This window comes from Lissotriton helveticus, chromosome 2_1, assembly GCF_964261635.1.
Source record: "Lissotriton helveticus chromosome 2_1, aLisHel1.1, whole genome shotgun sequence".
In the NCBI taxonomy this organism is placed as follows: Eukaryota; Metazoa; Chordata; class Amphibia; order Caudata; family Salamandridae; genus Lissotriton; species Lissotriton helveticus.
Genome location: NC_136059.1, coordinates 1,938,532,567 through 1,938,551,792, shown reverse-complemented (window position 1 = coordinate 1,938,551,792; position 19,226 = coordinate 1,938,532,567). Strand labels below are relative to the sequence as shown.

The window sequence follows — 19,226 nt, the reverse complement described above, 5'->3', positions numbered from 1 at the left end:
TCCTGTGGGAGCGAGATGGCCAAGGGAAAAAAGCTCCCTGGGCCAATTAGAAAGCACTATTTTTAAATTGGCACTTCCGCAAAAATCTCTCTAGCATCACGAAGACACCACCATCTAGATATACAATACTTTTTGTTTTACAAAAACTACCAAATGGATTTACACCAAATCACAAAAAGCGCAATCTACAGACCAAGCCATAGTGCCATGCCAAATTTGGTGCAATTCTGCCCAGCAGTTGTTTTTGCTGCAGCCCTTCTTAAAGAAGTCTAAGGAAAGTGCATGAAAATTTTGTAAACCCCTTTTTTTTCTCAGACCCCACTTGATGGATCTCCCCAAAACTTTCCATGCACAAACTAGTCAAAAAGTAGCACCTTTTTGGAAAGTTTGGTGGAGATCAGTCAAACAGGGCTAAAAAGCTATTAGCAACACAAAAAGCGCTTTTCCTATGGAACTGCTGACCTAACTACAACTACCAATATATTATATATTTATGCATAATGATAAATGAAAAAACTGTCCTGTAATACCTTATTTCTTTTTCATTTAGCAACGGAGTACAAAAAAAATCAAAAACTAGTTCTGAGTGCAATTGTGAATGCAATCCCTTACCAGTCATGTAATTTCATCTTTGTCACCACGAAGCTTCAAATGACTCCAGTAATTAAAGCTCTCTTCTGGCTCCCATTAAGCATTCAGGTTTGCTGATTAACCCATTGCACCGATTTACTTTTCTTTCAGGAAGCTTGCACCATGCTTTCCTCTTTAGCGTTTTTTTATAGTCGATGAGAGGGACCCCCCCCCCTTCCCTTTTAGCAGCAGGCAACTTAAGGTCAGCTTTAACCATTGAGGAGCGGTTATTTTTTAATAAAAGATAAGGGGACATTTTATGCAAAATTAACAAATCTTGGGAACCTCATTCCAACTAGTTCACACCCACTTTGACCTCGGAATATGTTGCAAGAAGCGGAGAAAATCTGTTACCCAAACTGTAGATGAGGCTTCATGCCCTAGACGCAACAGAATTAGGATTTACATTTTAAATGTGCACCTTTAACAAAAAGAACAGAAAATTCATAGAAGGTAGAAAGTAGCATTGTTAACTGCTGCTTGGGTACCTACCTCTCGCAGGGGCACGATAAGGCTGCACAGGTTCTCCTCCTTACTGGTGAAACAGATGTAGTTTGTGGAAACAAACATCTGTCCTGAGATGTGCGTTTTGCTGAATGGGGTCCAGAGAGTGCAGTCTGTATGGCCATCCAACTTCTCATCCTTTGGCAGACGGAACAGGGCCCGGTAGCGCTCACTCTTGGCTCTGGCATCAAGGTCTCTAAGAATTACAGCACAACGGACAAATATAGGTTTTGTGTCATTTAAAGCTTTAATTTATTTTATACATTAGATAATCCGACTATCAGTGCTTAAATTAGGACTATGTTTGCTGGTGAGGCCCAAGAGCACTCATTTTTGGGGACCAGAACTTATTGTTCCTCATAAGAAATTGATATCAAGCAAAGGAGAGAGAAAAAAAACACAAAGGGGATAAGAAAGATTGAATGGTGCACAAAGTGAGAAAGCAGGGACCAGCAAGAGTGAGATAAAAGAGTAGCACATTTCTGGGAGTAGATTAAAGAGGCCAGAGAATCATTCAACACTACATAACATTGGTATTCGGTGCAACAGTTTTTAATAGCACAGAGTGAGCATACCATTACAAGGCCTCATCCTTTATTATATTCGTAGCAAAGTGTCACACACAATGCACTGCAATGTCACACATAAGCACACTGATAAAATACAAATCTCACACAAACTTGGCAGCTATTAAAAACCTAATTTCATTTAACTTAATTTCACATATTAAAGCCTGTACGTTTGCCACCTGATGAGGGTTCGAAAGGAAACACTTTTCCATGAACTTGAACCTTTTTATTTGTTTCAGTAACTTATATTCACAACTGCTTGCCCCAACTTAAAAAAAAAGTCTTATTCACATAGGTGAAACCTAATGCATTTACCAATGCTTGTTATTTTCTTTTCAGTGCTAGATGCGTTATTTCACTTTATTAGAGCAAAGCATATCAATCGCTAATGCATGGGTACTTGCAAATGTTTTTCCAGGAGCCCCTAAAGTATGATCTGTGGTGTGATTGAGGGCCACGTTGATGCCAGGAGAGTGGGAGTTGTGTGGATGTAAGGTAAGCACAGGGGAAGCGAAGCATTTACATGATGTAGACAGTGAGTCATGGAGTTATTTTGAGGCTTCCATGCTAAATTAAGCCCATTGTTTCTAGAAGAGTCAGATTTGATAATAATGTGTCATGCTGTACCTGAGTTAGTATACCCCTATACCACCTTGGAGTAAGCCTTCTTTGCTTGCTTTTGCTACTTTGGGCAAGACAAGTGTACGCAGAAAGTCGCTTGATTACTGAATTGGAATGACATAGAATCCTAGGCACAACAATCTCCTTTTGCCTCTAGTCAGTCATATGTTAAATTTAGGAGTACCTAAAAACAGCCAGAGTTAAGGTAGTCAGTGCTAAAAAGATCTTGACTAAGACCCCCCAACAAGGTGTATAATTCAATGAAGTGGAAAGACAAAAACACCCAACCTCCACCATTAGACATGGGACAGTGAGAAAGGTTTAACAATGGCCCTAGGAGACTTGATATTTAATCCTGACTTTACCACATTGCCAAAATATGCTGGTTACGAACAACCTGTTTAAAGTCTGGGCAGCTTCCAAGCACACTGGAACTTCTTTGGTGAGAGTTCTCCCACAGTCTCACCACCAGAACCACTCACACCCCAGCTGTTGAGTAATAAGCAAGATGGAAACTATGGAACCAGAGGGCATGCTTTTTATTAATCACTGCCACCCTTTGAGAAAATTGTGCACTCTAGAGTAATCACTTTCGCAAACTATTCCTCTGCTCCTTTTTCTAAGTGGTCGGAAGAACTTAAACACTGGTAGTACATATGTGATAAGAAAACAGGACTGTAACCTGAAAATCATTTGATTTTACCCATGGGTATAGAACACCCAGTCTCGTAGTCCCCTCACTAAAATGTGGAGTAGTGAGAAAGCAAAGAATCTTAAAACAAGGAGTCCTGCACTGGGTGTTGGAATTCCTGCTTTATGAAATTGTTTAATGGTAGTCAAATATTATCCTTCTATGCCTTTGTCTTCTTAATTGCCATCAAGTGATAGAGACGGGGGAACTACTGAAGGCTCAAACCACGTGCCAGTGCTTGGCTGTGGCTCACCTCGAGGTTTTCTCAGACCCCTTGAGCCCAAAAAGAGTCGAACTTTCGAATAACTTTTCTTGGCCACCCACGCTCTAACCGCAAGCACCAAGAATCAAAGACAAAAGAATAACTTTTGCTGTAAAACAAAAGAGGGAAAGAGATACTCCTTCTAATGGCTGAATTTCAATGTAAAATCCGAAAACCTGGGATCAATTCTGGCTTCCTCACTTCACCAAATTGTGTAAACCTGTGCAATTGTTTTATTTCACTTTATTTCCCTTTTTCTTCATTATCAGATATAAGGGCACCTTGAAAAAAATGAGCTCAGGATGTGCACTGTACACAACCTTCTCCTGTGTTTTATTTAATCAACTATAATGTTGTCCATGTATAATAACCACAACCCCAGCCACTCAGAGGGTGCATGACAACTGACTTGCCTCAAATTTAACTATAGAAACAGAGGTCCTGTGGTTACATTGTTTCATCTCAATGTGCTGTTGTTGAGAGGTGAATTGTTTATCAGTACTGGCATTTTGCTGTTTATTGTTGTGTCCTATTTAACTATTGGCATTGTTAGGTGGGGTGCGGGTAGTGCTTTGAAGTTCATATCTGAAATCGGTCACTTTGAAAAATACTTATAAATGCACTTCTGCATGTTAATGAAATATACTTTTTGAATTGTGAAGAGACTATCATGTTTATACACGTTTGTTGTTGCAAGATGTTAAACCAAAGACGATGCAAGGTGACGGACCTAATAGATAGCACCTCACTATATCACTGCTGTCGTATTTAGAATGGTCATGCACAGTACTCCAGCACCTGTCACCCTTTGGTGCCACTGATTACATCATAAATCAAATTTAACACAAGGAGGTGCACCGAACAAAACACATTTAGTCTGTTGTGATTGTTGCAAGATGTCTTTAAGAATGGATGTAGTTACATTGTATAGGACACCTTCTTTGATTCACTTTTACTTCTGTTAACCTGTAAAGAACTGTTTGCCTGTTTATTTAACATCTGAATGTTAGTGCTAAGTCAAGTAAACCGCAGCCCAGTGCTGCTGTTTACCATCACCAGGGGGCCACATGTATCCCCTAGGCCTTAGTTTGAGCATCACTGCTCTATTTTTTTTATTTATTTATAAAGTTTTATATAGCGCGAACGTGACCCACAAGGGTATCAGAGCGCTTTACAATATACAGTATAAAACATAAAAAGATGAGGTAGAATACAAGCATTTGATATCTGTCATTGTGTACAAAAGAGGTATATAGTACATGGATAACATATGTGACTCGTAGCCAGCAGGACATTGCACTATATACAGTTATTGAGCATTAGGTGGTTGTGATAAACATACATATAATATTCTCCTTCGTTCCACCATGGGTATGAGGTATATGGATAATACAGGAGACCCGTGGCCAACTGAGCTTAACACTAAATACAGCCTGGCTAGCTTGAATCCAGTGGCTGGGTCTGAACTGAGGTGGCGAAGTGAGCTAAAGAATGATGATGGATTCAACCCAGATCTGTGACTGGGGGTGAGTGTCTGAAAGGTTTCAGCGCTCCGGCCATCATCTCCTTGTGTTTGCTTTGTTGGCCATAACTATATCCCACATTAGAGGTACAATACAAAACACTCTCTATTAAATGACCAATTTTAAATTAAAATACACCAATGGTGGCTTTTGACATAAAGCATGGGCATGACTGGATGTGCACAAACAGTTTAGTTACATAGTGCTACAGGTCTGGGATAGCATGGCGTTAGTCACTGACCTGGCGTTTTGCATAACTTAAACCAACCAACCAACCTCCCTCACTGTACTGTTATGTTCTAACAGTAGTTGGGGATGCATCAGCCCTGGTCACACAATCGAGACAAAAGTTCAACGCAAATATATCTCAAACAAATGTTTCGTATAATCACACAGTAATGGACCTTTGCCCACAAGCTGTAAACAGTGAAAAATTATACGCTTCTGTTTCGCTCACCGCTTTAGTGCAGACACCTTCTTGGGGGACTTCTTCTTCAGCTTGGGCAAAGATCTGTCCTGCTCGAAGCCCTCATTATCCAGAAGTTGCCGCATGGCAATGTTAGCCAGTTGTTCCATCAGCCTGAACGTCTCCCCAATATTGAGTAGGACGCAGAAGAAATGTTGGCTGCACCGAGTGCTCACTTTGATCGAGTCGGGGAGGAGCAGGGTAGCATTCTTCTCAAGCTGGGTGATGTCAACCCAACGAATTACGAGCTTTGCTGAAAAAAAGCATACACAACAGGTATGTCATATACGGGTTATAAACACATTTCCTGTTTTTGGCCTAGACCCAAACAACATATTTATAAAACATACTGTAAGTGGTTCATTAAGTCCATAGCTTCAACTACAAGTGGATGCAGTTTTCAAAGATGCTGCATAATATGAAAAGGATTACAAGCGATAAAAACTCTACATGATGTCATCAAAAAAAGATTCCTTTGGGTCCTTTAAGTGTATGTCAGATGCCAAGCTTCCTAAACAAGTTCCCATTTGTCTTTCAGTTCGTTACATGGCTGCCCCAATGTCTACAAACTCAAAACTCTTGTGCTTAAAAATTACCCTAGGGAACAGGTATTTCTGCTAAGATGGCTTGCAGCCTGCCAATACCACCCACAGTGACAGGCAGCTTATGAAAGTAAGAACATAACAACCACAAAGAATGAAGATAATGGGAACACAAAGACCTACAACAGACAGAATGGATCCTCACTGAATAAGGAAATGTTCTAAAGGGAGCATACAAACAATTTAAACAACCTCCACTTTGAACAATGCATAAAATGACACCAAGCGTGGGAAGTGAAGGGGGACGATTCTTTGTAGGTCTCACCGAGACAGTGAATGTGCTATCTCTTCAAGACATGTTGTTTACAATTAGTGGGCTACAGCTTGCCCATAGGCTTACCATATGTTTGCTTCAACATTGCACTCATATCCTTTGTTCCTGTTTTCATAGCCTTAATGCATCAGTCCTCTTCTGTGTTTGGGCCTCCCCTAGGGCATGGACCAAGTTCTTGTATCCATCCACTGCTCCTGTTTTGTAGCTTCTTTTTTATTTGTGTTTAAGCACTCCATACGAGTGCTCATGTTTTCATTCACTCCATTCCCCTTCCATCCTCCATTCAGGTTGCTTCTTTCCTACTTCTACGCCCCCATCCTTGAAGCTTCTTTCCCCTCTTGGTAGTATTAATGCAGAGAGGATGTGGTGTAATGGCCAGAGCTACTGACTTTGGAGCAGAGGAACGAGGTCTGAGTCTTAGTGTCAGATCAACATCCTGTGATCCTTGGCAAATAACCTAATCTACCCATGCCTACCAAAAATTAATGTGTCCATGTGTAATATAACTGGTGCTCAGGTAAAACACACCAATACCTTCGTATCGAGTTCGCATTTTATAAATATGCAAACATTATATGTTCCTAGAGTAATTGCTTGTGGACTACATCAGACCCCCGTAAGGTGTGCGATGCATTTAACCAAGCATTTCTTTCTCCGTACATTGTCATTGTTAGGGGGCTAGGCCGTGTTGCTATAGACTACATAACCCAGGCTGCCCTCTGTTGCATTCCATTTCTGCCTTTGTGCTAACCAGGCAGCTCTGTACTGTATGCATCCTAGCTGTTGCTTCGAGGCTTAACGGTGTGGTGACGTCATCATGCCTCCAGTGGTGAGGCAGTGATTTTCTCTGCCATGCCCAGCGTATGTAAGGTGAGGGTAAGCAGACTTGTCCACCCACTTCTGTCAGCCCGAGAGCATTTCATCTCCGACCTTCATAAGACAAGCAGCTCTGCTTCACCTCTGCACTCACCCCGAACTCGACATGGAGTACCTGATCGGTATCAAGGAGAGGACTTTGTTTTCGTGTCCGCCGTCACCGTGAGAACCATCAGTATTATCAAAATGAAGAAAAGTAAGTCAACCCTCTAAAACACAGATCCTAGTCTACCATCAGGATTTCAGCAGCTCCATGATCAAAAGAAAGGGTAAACCCTCTTCTTATATAGAGCCCATAACATTATCGTGCCCCCAATATCCTCATTAAGGTTAAGCTGCACGGAGCAAAGAGAATGGTCAGTTAACAAGCCGAGGATAAGGTAAGACGGTTGGTTTTCTTGTCCCTTATAATTTGTAAAGTTATGCAGTGGTACAGAACTCCCAGGGGCAGGCCTAAAGAGCAGACCGGTTGAGGTAGGCTGATGGGGTGGACCAAGCCATCTGCTTTGGTTTTATATAATAGACAGCAGGTATATTCTTTAAGAGTCACAACCTTCAGGGTTAAGTGGCCTTTGGATTAAGTAAAATGTACAAGCTCATTTCTCACAACAGAGCTCATTATCATGTAAGAACCCTTTAAGATGCAGAAATATAACTGCATCTAAAACTAATCACACACACTGAAAGAGCCTTCAAATGGCTTTGAGGTACCTATTGTTTACCCGAAGATATATATATTCATTGCAGTACTTAATTTGTAAAATAATCAGAGGCAGGCCTCAAAATGTTCTAAGAAGCCCGCCGGTATCCCTGTCTAATGCAGGAGTTTCAGAATACCAAGGCTGTCTAGCCTTATTCAGCTTATGACTCTTTCATACACCAATATACTCTCTCTCTCTCCCTATACCGCCCACTTGTAAGTTCTTTTCAACCCTGCTTTCTCTATCCGACACAATTTCTATCATTTTGTCCTCCTTCTTCCTGCCTTTGCTGCTTTTCTCTCTCTTGTTCTGGGTGAAAGTTTGATGATTAAAAATAAGTCCCCAAAGAGAGTGGCGGTGGGGTCCACCTGCAACCATCAGCTCAAATTAAGCACTGGTTCACTCACTGTATTTCAAAGAACATACATATGTTGTTAAGTTGTGAACAATGAATGAAGGTCTATGAGCAGTCAATATTGTGTGTGGTGGATGTGGCAAGTCCCCATCGGCGCATTCTGGAGGGCCTCCTGGTGAATAATGTCACAATAGGTTTTACCCCCAAAGCACAAATAAAAGAAAGGAATATTGTGAAATGCCAACTTCTGGTGATGGCTAGTGTTGCATGACTGGGTAGAGATAACTGTTTTTTTCACTGCCCTAGATTGCCCTTTTAAAACACCCCTGATAAGGCTTTCAACATAACAGGATTTATCAACCCCGTGAAAGGCTTATCTAATGGGAGAAGGTAGATATAGCTTATCTCTGGATGCGAGAGAAGCAGCCATTTCAATTTATCACAGGATAAGCCTCTTTGACTCCCCTGTGATATCATCACCATTAATGGTATTTAAAAAAAATATATATATTCGGATTGCTTGAGGAGAAGAAAGTGATTCACACTTGAAACTAGAATTTTGATACTTTCTATAAATTATTCTATTTAAAATGGCAATTATTGGCCCACTTGAATATCTTGGAAACAGTAACGACTAAGAAGTCTAAGCATAGGCTGATTTTCTCATTTTACGGATTCACAAGTGAAAATAAACAGCTAATATGTTTCGCTCCCGTTCCTCCCTCCACAAAAACCAAGATGTAGAGATACGTTGCAGCAATGACTTTATTTATTTTTTAATACGTTTTCAAAGAGTTCGAGGTTCCTGTCTCTGGAGGACAGCAAATTCAAAGATTGCCAATTCGAGTACCACAAGGTAAAAAGCAGCAGAACAAACGTCCTAACAGGTGCCCGTGGATGTAACAGTGCCACATCAGCACTATGAAAATGAGAGTGACTCGAGAACCGTAATCAGATGCAAAGAAGCTATCTTCCATATGTGGCCTAATGGCTAGAGCGGTAGTCGAAGTTGGGGAACCGGGTTCGAGTCTCAGCAGGGACGCTCAACATTCTGTGATTCTGGGCAAATCACTTAATCTCCCCGTGCCTAACAAAAAAATTAATGTGTTCGTCTGTAACGCAACTGGTGCTTATGTAAAGCGATCTGATACCTTCGGGTTGAGTTTGTACTATATGAAAAAAAACTCCAAAATAATGGTAGAATGTGCCAAAATGGTGAGAGAACGTATTGTCTAGTGGGTCAACAGATGACTTTGTAATTTTGGAACCTGGGTTCTAACCTGTCTAAGCCACTTAACTGATTCTGAGCAAATAACTGGTTCTTCCTGTAGCTAAACATTGTAAATATATGAAATGCAATTTAATAGTGTAATACAAAATGATGTAAATTCCAAGTTGATGTCCATGATCTTGTATTGACTCAGCACCTCCTGTTAATGAATACCACTCCGGTGCTTCCCTGCTTGGTTTACGTTATACGAACACCATTGCACATATACAATTGCATCATATTGTTCAGCACAATGGATTGGCCAGTATCATTACTGACAGAATAACCCAATCTCCAGGAACGCCTTCAATGGATCCCATTCCCAGGTCAGACTGGGGAGTCAACAGCAACCATGGCAAAAATGCTCAAACCAGTCCATTCGTCACTTTGCGCAATCTCTCTTTCCATCTATTCATTCACTCATTCATTCTCTCTCTCCGTCTTCTGTCTTCTCCCTCTCTGATCACTTTCTCCCTACCACCCTTCCTCTCTCTTTCTCCCTCTTGAAGCCTTCCCTGTGCCTACTGCAATTAATCTGGTCTACCTGGGGAAATAAGAGGCACCAAAAGCGCCCTCGGCATTCAAAACCGGCCTCCCAAGAGATTCAACCCACCAGAGAAATGCCCGGTGGAAAAATAGGCCTGTCTGGTCCTACCCAACCCATCAGCTCTTAGGACAGTTTTCTATAATCACTGGCGCCTAAAATGTATGCAAGTCAATTTTCAAATGATCTCTAGAGCAAAATCAACTTAAAGCATGCTGTACTTTGTAAACACAACCTACTAAACCTACCTTCCTTTCCCAAAAGGAAAGAATAAAAGCAGAGGTGGTTAATGCTGAGGTACATCCAGCCTTGCCGTGGGACTCTCCCCTTCCAATAACTGCACGAGTAGTAGTTGACCAGCTTTTCCTCCTCTGGCATCCCGAAGAGCTTATGGAACTTCACAATGGCTTCCTTGAACTTATCTGTGTCGTCATCTTCCTTAATGTTATTGATTTTTTTATATTCAGCTATTATCCCCTAGAAGAAAAAAGCAAACCACTTTATCCTGGACCTCTAACTTGAAGGATCAAGCCCCGACCATGAATTTAGGAAATCAGTAGCACATTCCCTTTTACAACGCTAGACAAAGCAGTGGAATAGAGGAAGCAAACAACCATTGAAAAGTCTTTCTTTGAGAAAGCCTGGGGGGAATTAATGTGATGGAAAAACCAGCAGCCTCTCTTGGCTTCAAGGATGTAGAAACATATCTTTGAAAATGTATTCCAATGACCCAGACTGTTTGAAAATGTGTGCAACTGCTGCATCATCAAGCTACTATTCCTTTACTTTCCCTTTATTGTATGTGGCCCTGTATGATTTTGGTTTGCTGCGATAATTTGCTTCTTTTCTTTTGTTCTTTTTTGTGATCTATTAGTTAAAACACGAGTGTGTAAGCCTGTTTCAGAAAGGTCAAGTTTCCAATCATTAGTAATTAGACATTTTCAATGACTCCGTGTATATTTATGGGAGTTTAAGGTTTACTCAAAACATTAGACATTTGCTTATGCATTCTGAATGTTTTCATTGATGGTCTGTATCGAAATGCATCTTTTTCAAATGTGTTCCTGGATTTGTTTGTTTGTTTATGAACCTAGTTAGCTGGTGGTTTTCTTTGCAGGGAGAGAGAGCTCATAAACAGCACCTTACTGCATGTGCCTTTCCTATAGAGTGTAACAATGTTTGCAAAACTATTTGGTTTGTTTGAAGTTTTGTTTAAATCTGTTATAGGTGTACAAAACTGCACATATGGCATAACATTAAGAGATCAAATGTGAGCAACAATGGGACTTCCGCCTCCAGAATGTGTGGTGAAAGACTGGCACTAGGTAGTCAGCTGTCGTGTTTCGTCCCAGAAAGGCCCAGCTACATAATGTTTACATTCAATATATGCAAGTATAGACGCATGTTTTTAAATGGCTAACAAGGGCTAAAGGACCTTGATATTGTAAAGGCTGCAACATCTTTCCAAATAGGTCAGGCTCCATATTTTTGCAAGTAAACTTCTTCCGAACTTTTGACCTAAGAGATGCTATTCCAGTGGCATAGAATTAACCTGTGAAAATAAAAATATGTCACAAGAATGACTTCTAACAAGGTTGTCATTTTCTGCCTCTTTAAATAACCAGTTTGAACCAGGTGGTGTACAACTGCTGCATGGCTAATCTCCCTATAGAGTACGAAAAATGAGTTCACACACTTCCCTTCTCTCCAGGAAACATGTGGGTATGTGGGAACGTGTCGCAGATCTGAACCTCTCCCAAGATGAAGAAACTCCTGAGCTTCAGCCCGCTTCTTATTCAAAGTTATTTGTCAAAATCAGAATGACTCTGATCAATGGCCTGGTCAGACAAACTGACATCTTACCACTGCCACATCCTTATATAGGACAGTCAAATGTTGGTTTTTTTCAGAGGTGGCTCTCACACAGAGTATCCTGCCTTATGTTGTGGTAGATGTAAGAAAAGGAACAATGAGAGTGACTTTCTTTAAAGCTGCGAGGTCCTACAGAAAACCTGGCAGGTTAATCCCTGGAGAAAATAGTGTAAATTGTGTATTTTCTTTTATCAAGAAGGTGCTGGAATCGGTGGGATTTGGAGGGGGTTTGTAGGAGGGAGAGAGAATCTTCGAAATAGGCCCATTATGCCATCCAGACTAGATAGGTCCTAATTATTCGGATGCAGAATATTTGATAAGTCACAGGTACTTTAGCACAAGTGTTAAGAAGGGCATGCAGAGGTTGTGCAAGTTTTGATATGATTTGTCCAGAGAATGTAGTCAATGACGTCAACTATATATATATGCTGGATGGATACAGAGAAGAACAGAAGACAACATGCATGAGCTTTTGACTGACTCAAAGGACAGTGGAATTGTAACCTCTGAAGGTAGTAACACTGGCACTCTCCTGGGTTGCCACACAGCTGAGGACCTGGGATCGTATTCTTTGCAAGTTAGGTCCAGGAGTCATACACCGCGGTAATCCTGCAAGGTTTCCCCAGCTGTTCAATGGGCTAGGAAGGCTCAAGAATACCAAGGTATGGCTTCACATTGATTAAACCATGAGACCCATGGAGCTCTGACACCAAAGAGTGCCATTCAACCTGTAACCATTGGTAGAGGGGGAGCTACAGAACTTGGAAAAGTAGACGAGATTGAGACGGTCACCGGACCAACATATTGGGTCTCACCCCTTGTAATCCCAGCCAAGAAACCTGGGGTGATTAGACTCTGTGTGGACATGCATCTCCAGAACAAGGCCATTCAGCATTGAAGGCACATCACCCCGACCATGGCAGACCTCAACGGCGCATAATCATTCTCAAAACAGAACATCCTTGCCAGCTACTACCAGCTGGAGCTGGACTCTGACAGCTGGTATATAATGACATCCTCGACCCACATGGGCCTCACGAGAGATTGGAGGCTAAACTTTGGCATATCCTAAGCGGCAGAGAGGTTCCTGCAGACCACCTGGGAAACCCAGGGGTCCTAAACATCAGTGATGACATTCTGATCTTTTCTGAGACCCTGAAGGAACACCATGTGCGGCTCAGAGCAACGCTGGAGAGGTAGGCCAGCTGTAGCTTTACGCTCAAAAAGCGTAAGTGTTCCTTCTACAAGAATTCAATTGAATTCTTTGGATATGTGTTTTCAAGAAAAGGGCTGAAGGCCAACCCCTCGAAGGTACAAGTGATAAGAGCGGCGCCAGTTCCCTGGAACGCCACAGAGGTGAGAAGCTTCCTTGGGATGGCAGCCTACTGTGGCCAGTTTATCCCAAACCTGGCCATGTTGTTCCGAGCCCCTGACAGCCCTGATGAAATCAGACCCTACCTGGGAATGGTTGGAACACACGGACCAGGCATTTCACCAGGTGAAGGATGCACTGCTCACGAACGCCACTATGGCAAACTTCGAACCCCAGCAGAAGATAGAATTTGTTGTGGCTGGGGGCAGTCCTCTGCAGGAGAAGCATGAAGGGTCATGGGTTCCCATTGCATATACCAGCAGAGTGCTTTCAGACTTGGAGACATGGTATGCCCAGATTGAGCAAGAAGCACTGGCGATCCAATGGATGTTCAACCACTTCCAATTGTACTTGGGTGGACAACAGTCACCACCGACACAATCCACTGGCCCCACTCTTTGCGGGAACGTCTATACTTGCCCTCACGCATTGAGCGGTGGGATGTGCAGTTGCAGTCTTACTTGTTTGATATTGTGTACTGCCCTAGGGTGAACAACCCAGCAGACTACCTATCCGTCACCTCAGAAGCAGCCAGGCGATGCCCAGAGTGAGGAAGATGCAGCAGCAGAAGGATTTGTGTGAATGGTTGTGCATGACACCTGCCCTGATCCCTGTCGGTTGAGGAAGTCATGAAAGCGACCATGTCAGACACATGTCTATCCACGGCCAAGGAAGCAGAGAATTTTTCTGGACTTGGCTCTGTCGTTGACTCCGGTTGAACAGGTGGCAATTATTCAGCCTTCGAGGGTCAGAGAAAAACTGAGCCCCAGTAGCGAAAGACTGCTGTTGAGGGAGGAGGTGCATTGTGATGCCCCAAAGCCTGTGGGATGGTGTTGTTGACCTGGCTCACCAAGGAGTGGTGAAGCCAAAGGCGCAACTGCGAGACAAAGTCTGGTCTCCAGGAATGCACACCATGGTGGGTGAGAAGCTGCAGGGTGACACCAGTAGGGATCCACAACCTGGCAAGCTAATCACAGAGGAGAGGTGCCTGCGCCCATGGTCTCAAGTCATCATAGATTTTGGAAACTTCTCTAATGGCATCTTACAGCTGTGATAGTGGACAGTCAGTCCAAATACCCAGTGTTAGGGCTGGTGCAATCCACCTCGTTCTCAAATTTAAAGCCTGTTCTGGGGAAAGTATTTTCTATGCTGGGACTTGCTGAAGAGGTGAAGACTGACAATGGTCCCCCATATCAAGGGGAGAATTTCCAGGGGTACCTCTCCTCTCTCAACAACAAGCACTGCAAAGTGACACCATAGTGGTACCAGGAAAATGGAGACGTGGAGCGTTTTATGTACACGTTGAATAGTGCCCTTCACAAAGGTGTAGAAGAAGGCAAGGGCGTGGATTGCTGCCTTCACTGGTTCCTGTGGGGAAGACTCTGCAAAACACCACAAATTGTGCCCTTATGGATTTGCTGCAAAGGAGGTCAACCAGAGACAGTATTTCAGTAAGACCCTGGCGACACTGGATGTGCAGGCAGCCCGGGAAAAAAGGGAAGCAGCAAAAGTCGTGCCAGCCAGCACTGGCCATGGGTGACTAGGTGTTTTGCAGGGATTGCCACTAAGGGTGGACGTTCCATACGCCTTTTGAGAAGGAGATCTGAAAGATTGTAAATGTCCAGGGATCCATGGTCACTATTCAGAGAGGGCGCACCAGAGTGTCCCGTAATGTGTCCTGGTTCCAACAGGTGTCCCTTGTGCTCGAGGAGCAGCAGGATGAATTGAGGGGACAAGACAAGATGCTGGCCGAGGAAGCAGTGGCAACCCTGGTGATGGTGGTACATAACTCCACCTTTATGACCACCAGGATAGGCAGGCTGCTAAGGTTGTGATCACTAGCTATCACCCGCACCCAGGTGCCACGGCTAGGCCAGTTACTTCGGTCACCACACCGGCTGGTGCGAGAGAGAATGGTGTTCAGAGCCAGAAGTATGGACTTTACCCCAACCCGGCACCCGGCGAGAGTTTAAGAGACTATCAGGTAGATGCATCAAGCATTTTTGCGATCGCAAACGGTGCTAATCGCAAAATTCGGCCATTTGCGTCCGCAAAAATGGCATTTGAGATGCATCAAGGGTTCATGCACTCGCAATTTAAGAATTCGCAAATAATTGTGAGTTCTCAAATTGCGATTGCATTTAAGGAATCGCAATTTGCGATTCCTTAAATGCAATACATGAACCATTCCAAGATTGCGAATTCGCAATCTGGGGTCGCTATTTACCGTGAATTCAAACTACGTGGTAAATAGCAAAAACTTAGAAATATGCACTTTAGTGCATTTTTCTAAGTTGTATATTACACACACACGTCCTTGGGACATGTGTGTGCGCAACACCAGTTAACATTACCATTTCAGGGGTGCAACAGGGTGTCCTTTGGACACCCTGGCACCCTTGAAATTGCGGCACATTTGCGATTCGCTAATTGCTAATCACAAATAAGGAATGACTCCCCATTCATTCCTATGGGCCTTTAGGCCCATAGGAATGAATGGGAAAGCCATTCCTTATTTGCGATTCGCAATTAGCGAATCGCAAATAAGGAATCAGTAGGAATCGCAAATAACATTGCGATTCCTACATGCATCCCGTTTTGCGAGTCTTTAATAGCGAATCCTTAAAATTCGCTATTAAGGACTCGCAAAACATAACTTTGATGCATCTGGGGGTTAGTGTGCTATGTGTGATTTATATTTGATGTTTTTCTAATAAACGTTGGGAGGGATGTAGAGTGCCACCTGGCCTCTATGATAGGTTGTAGTGCATGCACCCCAAAGGTTGGGTCAGATGAATAAATGCCAGAGTGCCCACTTGAGTCATCCCGGCTACTGCAGTGTACTGCGTGTGCGTCCACATATGCGTTGCGCCTGCACAGAGGCCCACTGTACAGTTGGAGCCACAAGGGCTCAACAGCTTCCAGTTTATGATTTAAGCTTCCTACAGAAATTGGAGGATTTTCAGTTGCCAATGATCTCTATATCAGGCCTTAAGGCTTTTGACTGTTTTCTTTGAAAATGCCTACCAACATTATGCCTGACAATCCACAGATAAAGGAATAGGGAAAATGTGCATTTGTGATTGTTCTTTCATTTTCCTCAACGTGTAAATTGTTTTTCCAAACTGGAGAAATACCTTGCTCTATTCCTGTACAAAATATGGAGATGATCGAAGCACTTTTAAACTATAAACTGCACCAGTTATTCCTACTTTTTTCGTTTCAACTTTACATGTGCTTTTAGTTTTTTGCTATGCATTGTAAATGCTAATGTATATCACAAAGTTACAACATACTGAGAATTCACAGGATCTGCATTCGGCACGTTCATACCATTCATTTGCCCGCCCTTCAACACAGTTGCTGTGCAAAAGTCAGTAACCAGATGCTTTTTCCACAGCTGTGATTGTCATCTGCACCTGTAAAAATCTATACATTCTGATTCTGCAAATCAGCATTTGTCATTTGTGGGCACAGATGACACTTACTTGCACACTTGCATTGACAAAAGATTTTGTGGATGAGGAACAATATATCTACCGCTTCTTTACTAACCGGCACCAGGGTAATATGTTGCAGTGGAAAGACCAACACAGCAGAGACATGGATACATGGATAGTCATGAGTAGGGTAATTATACTGAAGAGTTAGTACCTTTCTCAATGTGCGTGCACTGGTGGAATAGATTCTCCAGAAAACCTTCAATGCCACTGGTGGTATCAGAGTGCAATAGTTTAATTAGGCATGTATTTTTGTAACAGTCTTGTACAGAAGTTCTTAACCTTTTGACTTCTGTGGCCCCCCCCACTGAATCATTACTGGAATATGATGACCCCCAAACGAGTCATTATTGGAAACTGAGGACTCCCACTGATTCATTATTGGACTCTGGGGAACCCCACAGAGTCATTAAGGGAAGCTTGGGTCCTCCGGCCTAAGCAATTTCTATCTATGACTTGAACTTCATAACACACAAAAATACAAAAACAAGTACTCACCAAACAAATGCTGAAATATTAAAGTATTTTACTGTAATTCAAAATCAAATATAGAAAAAGTTCACATCTTTAGATTTGCTTCTTTATTTTAATTTCAAACTCCTTCACATTTACCCCGCCAATTTTAAAATGTCAATGTTGCGCTTTTATGTAAGCATATTTTATTAATCTGATCAAATTATTTAATTAGCTAATATTCATGGAGACCCCGCGTAGGAGGCAGTGCCTCCCTGCCCCGACATACATAGTGCATGCAGTTACATCATGTGCAATACCTGGATCTTTCCTTTCACAAACGTGGTGATATCATTTTCATTCTCAAAAATGGAGAGCGTCTGCAGCAGATTCTGCTCAAGAAATTCCCACTGTTCGGTGATTTCCTTCCTCGAGCCTCCTGTACAGAGAAAAATAAAGTTTGTTCATTGACCTTCACACAAGTCAGTGTCAGACAAGACAGTCTGCATCCACTTTCATTTCACATCATACTTTCATTCCACTGAGACTTTAACTCTTCATGAAAATTCATGAACAAAATTTTAAAAAATGTGCGCGGTTCTGATTTTTTTATTTCTTTTTTACAAATAATGGAAACCACTAATTTCAGGAGGCTCTCAGACATTGATAATTCAGCAATTAGCAGATTAAATGTGAAGGCTGTGCTCCATTAAAGATGCTCACGGATGTCTCTGCATACTAATTGTACCCTTCAGGATCGTACTTGCAAGGTCCAGAGAGAAATTGGTAACCATAAATGCTAAATGTTCATTTACTTAGTCAAACTAGTGCCTAAAAAAATCTTCCCTCTCATTGTATTCCAGAAGTAGACACCTCTAAGAAAATGCCAGTGCTCTATTGCAAATTTTGGAAAAGGTCATGCTGAAAATTATAATCTACAACAGTATTGAAAAAGTCACTCACCTGTTAATAGTAGAAAGAACAAAAGTTTAAACACCATGAAAGGGGACTTCTTATAACCAAAAAGAGGATACGCTTATGACACTATGAAGATGTCAGTTTGGTGACTAGCAAGAGCATGGATAGTGGTTGTATGTGTGATTTATATCCTGATAACACCAAGGAAAATATGGTTCCTTCATTAACATTCTTCCAAATTAGAGCACTTTAAAACTTGTCTGAAGACTGACAGCACATTACAGCATCAGCTCCAAACATGGAGGAAAGAGAACCAAGCCTCTAAGTGGAGAGCCCAAGATGCTCCAGTTCTCTAGAACTGAACTAGAAGTAAATGCTTCCTGCAGACTTACATCCAACATAGCAGCCCTTTAGCTACATGGGGGCTCCATTTAATAAAATCTGCCATATGTTGGGGACTTCAACGCATTGTAGCCATTTACTACTAGTTACCAGAGACCCAAAATTCAGACAAACACGAAAAAATGATGTTATTTGAATATGTTACGCACATCTGGGTATGCGATTCATATAAATTCCTCTCATAAACTTGAACTGACTAACCCTACGGGTGTGAAGACTCCACGTTGTATAGATTCGCATGTAGGATTAGGAAACCAGTGGAATTAAAAAAATATCTTTAGAATTAAATTTTTCTTTTCAATGGAAAATATTCAGAGAAATTAATTACCTCACTTCACTCGCACAAATACTGAGAAATGTACACGTGGTTCATTGACTTCCAACTTTGGAGATAAGCGTGACAACAGAATTACAAGTGTTGGCTAAATCCCACAAGCTAATGAGGGTAAAACACTGTGTGAGTTTATGTTAGAAATAGTTCGAGGAACCTTATCTCTTCACTTCCATTTAATATCCCTGGCTATTCCTCAAGTATATGCTTGGCAATTCCCACTTGCACAAACCACAAGTGGGCCTTACACAGTAAGTATGCTCACTTATCAAATGTTCCTTACATGCAAATGGTACAATCATGTAGTTTAGACATTTCTATCATCATAAATCACAATAGCGCTGAATATGACTTTTTCCAAGCACAAGTCACATTTGTAAATTTCTGCCTAGAAGAAGGTATAGTCGATGAGGTCCATGATGCTTTTAACACATTGCATGCGGCGCAAATTTTCACGCTGTGCGGTCGATTTGAATACTGGGCGGGATTC

The 19,226-nt window shown here is 42.1% G+C and overlaps 1 protein-coding gene across 1 annotated transcript in view; it reads right to left on the bottom strand.

Moving 5' to 3' along the window:
- Positions 1-19,226, bottom strand: part of TBC1D9 (TBC1 domain family member 9) — a 295,607-nt gene that overhangs the window by 130,360 nt on the left and 146,021 nt on the right. The window contains exons 3-6 of the mRNA XM_078676864.1: positions 17,406-17,524; positions 10,137-10,365; positions 5,258-5,519; positions 1,123-1,330 (exon numbers count right to left, since the gene is read on the bottom strand). Coding sequence (XP_078532990.1) covers positions 1,123-1,330; positions 5,258-5,519; positions 10,137-10,365; positions 17,406-17,524 — 818 coding nt within the window. The remainder of the gene's footprint in view (positions 1-1,122; positions 1,331-5,257; positions 5,520-10,136; positions 10,366-17,405; positions 17,525-19,226) is intronic.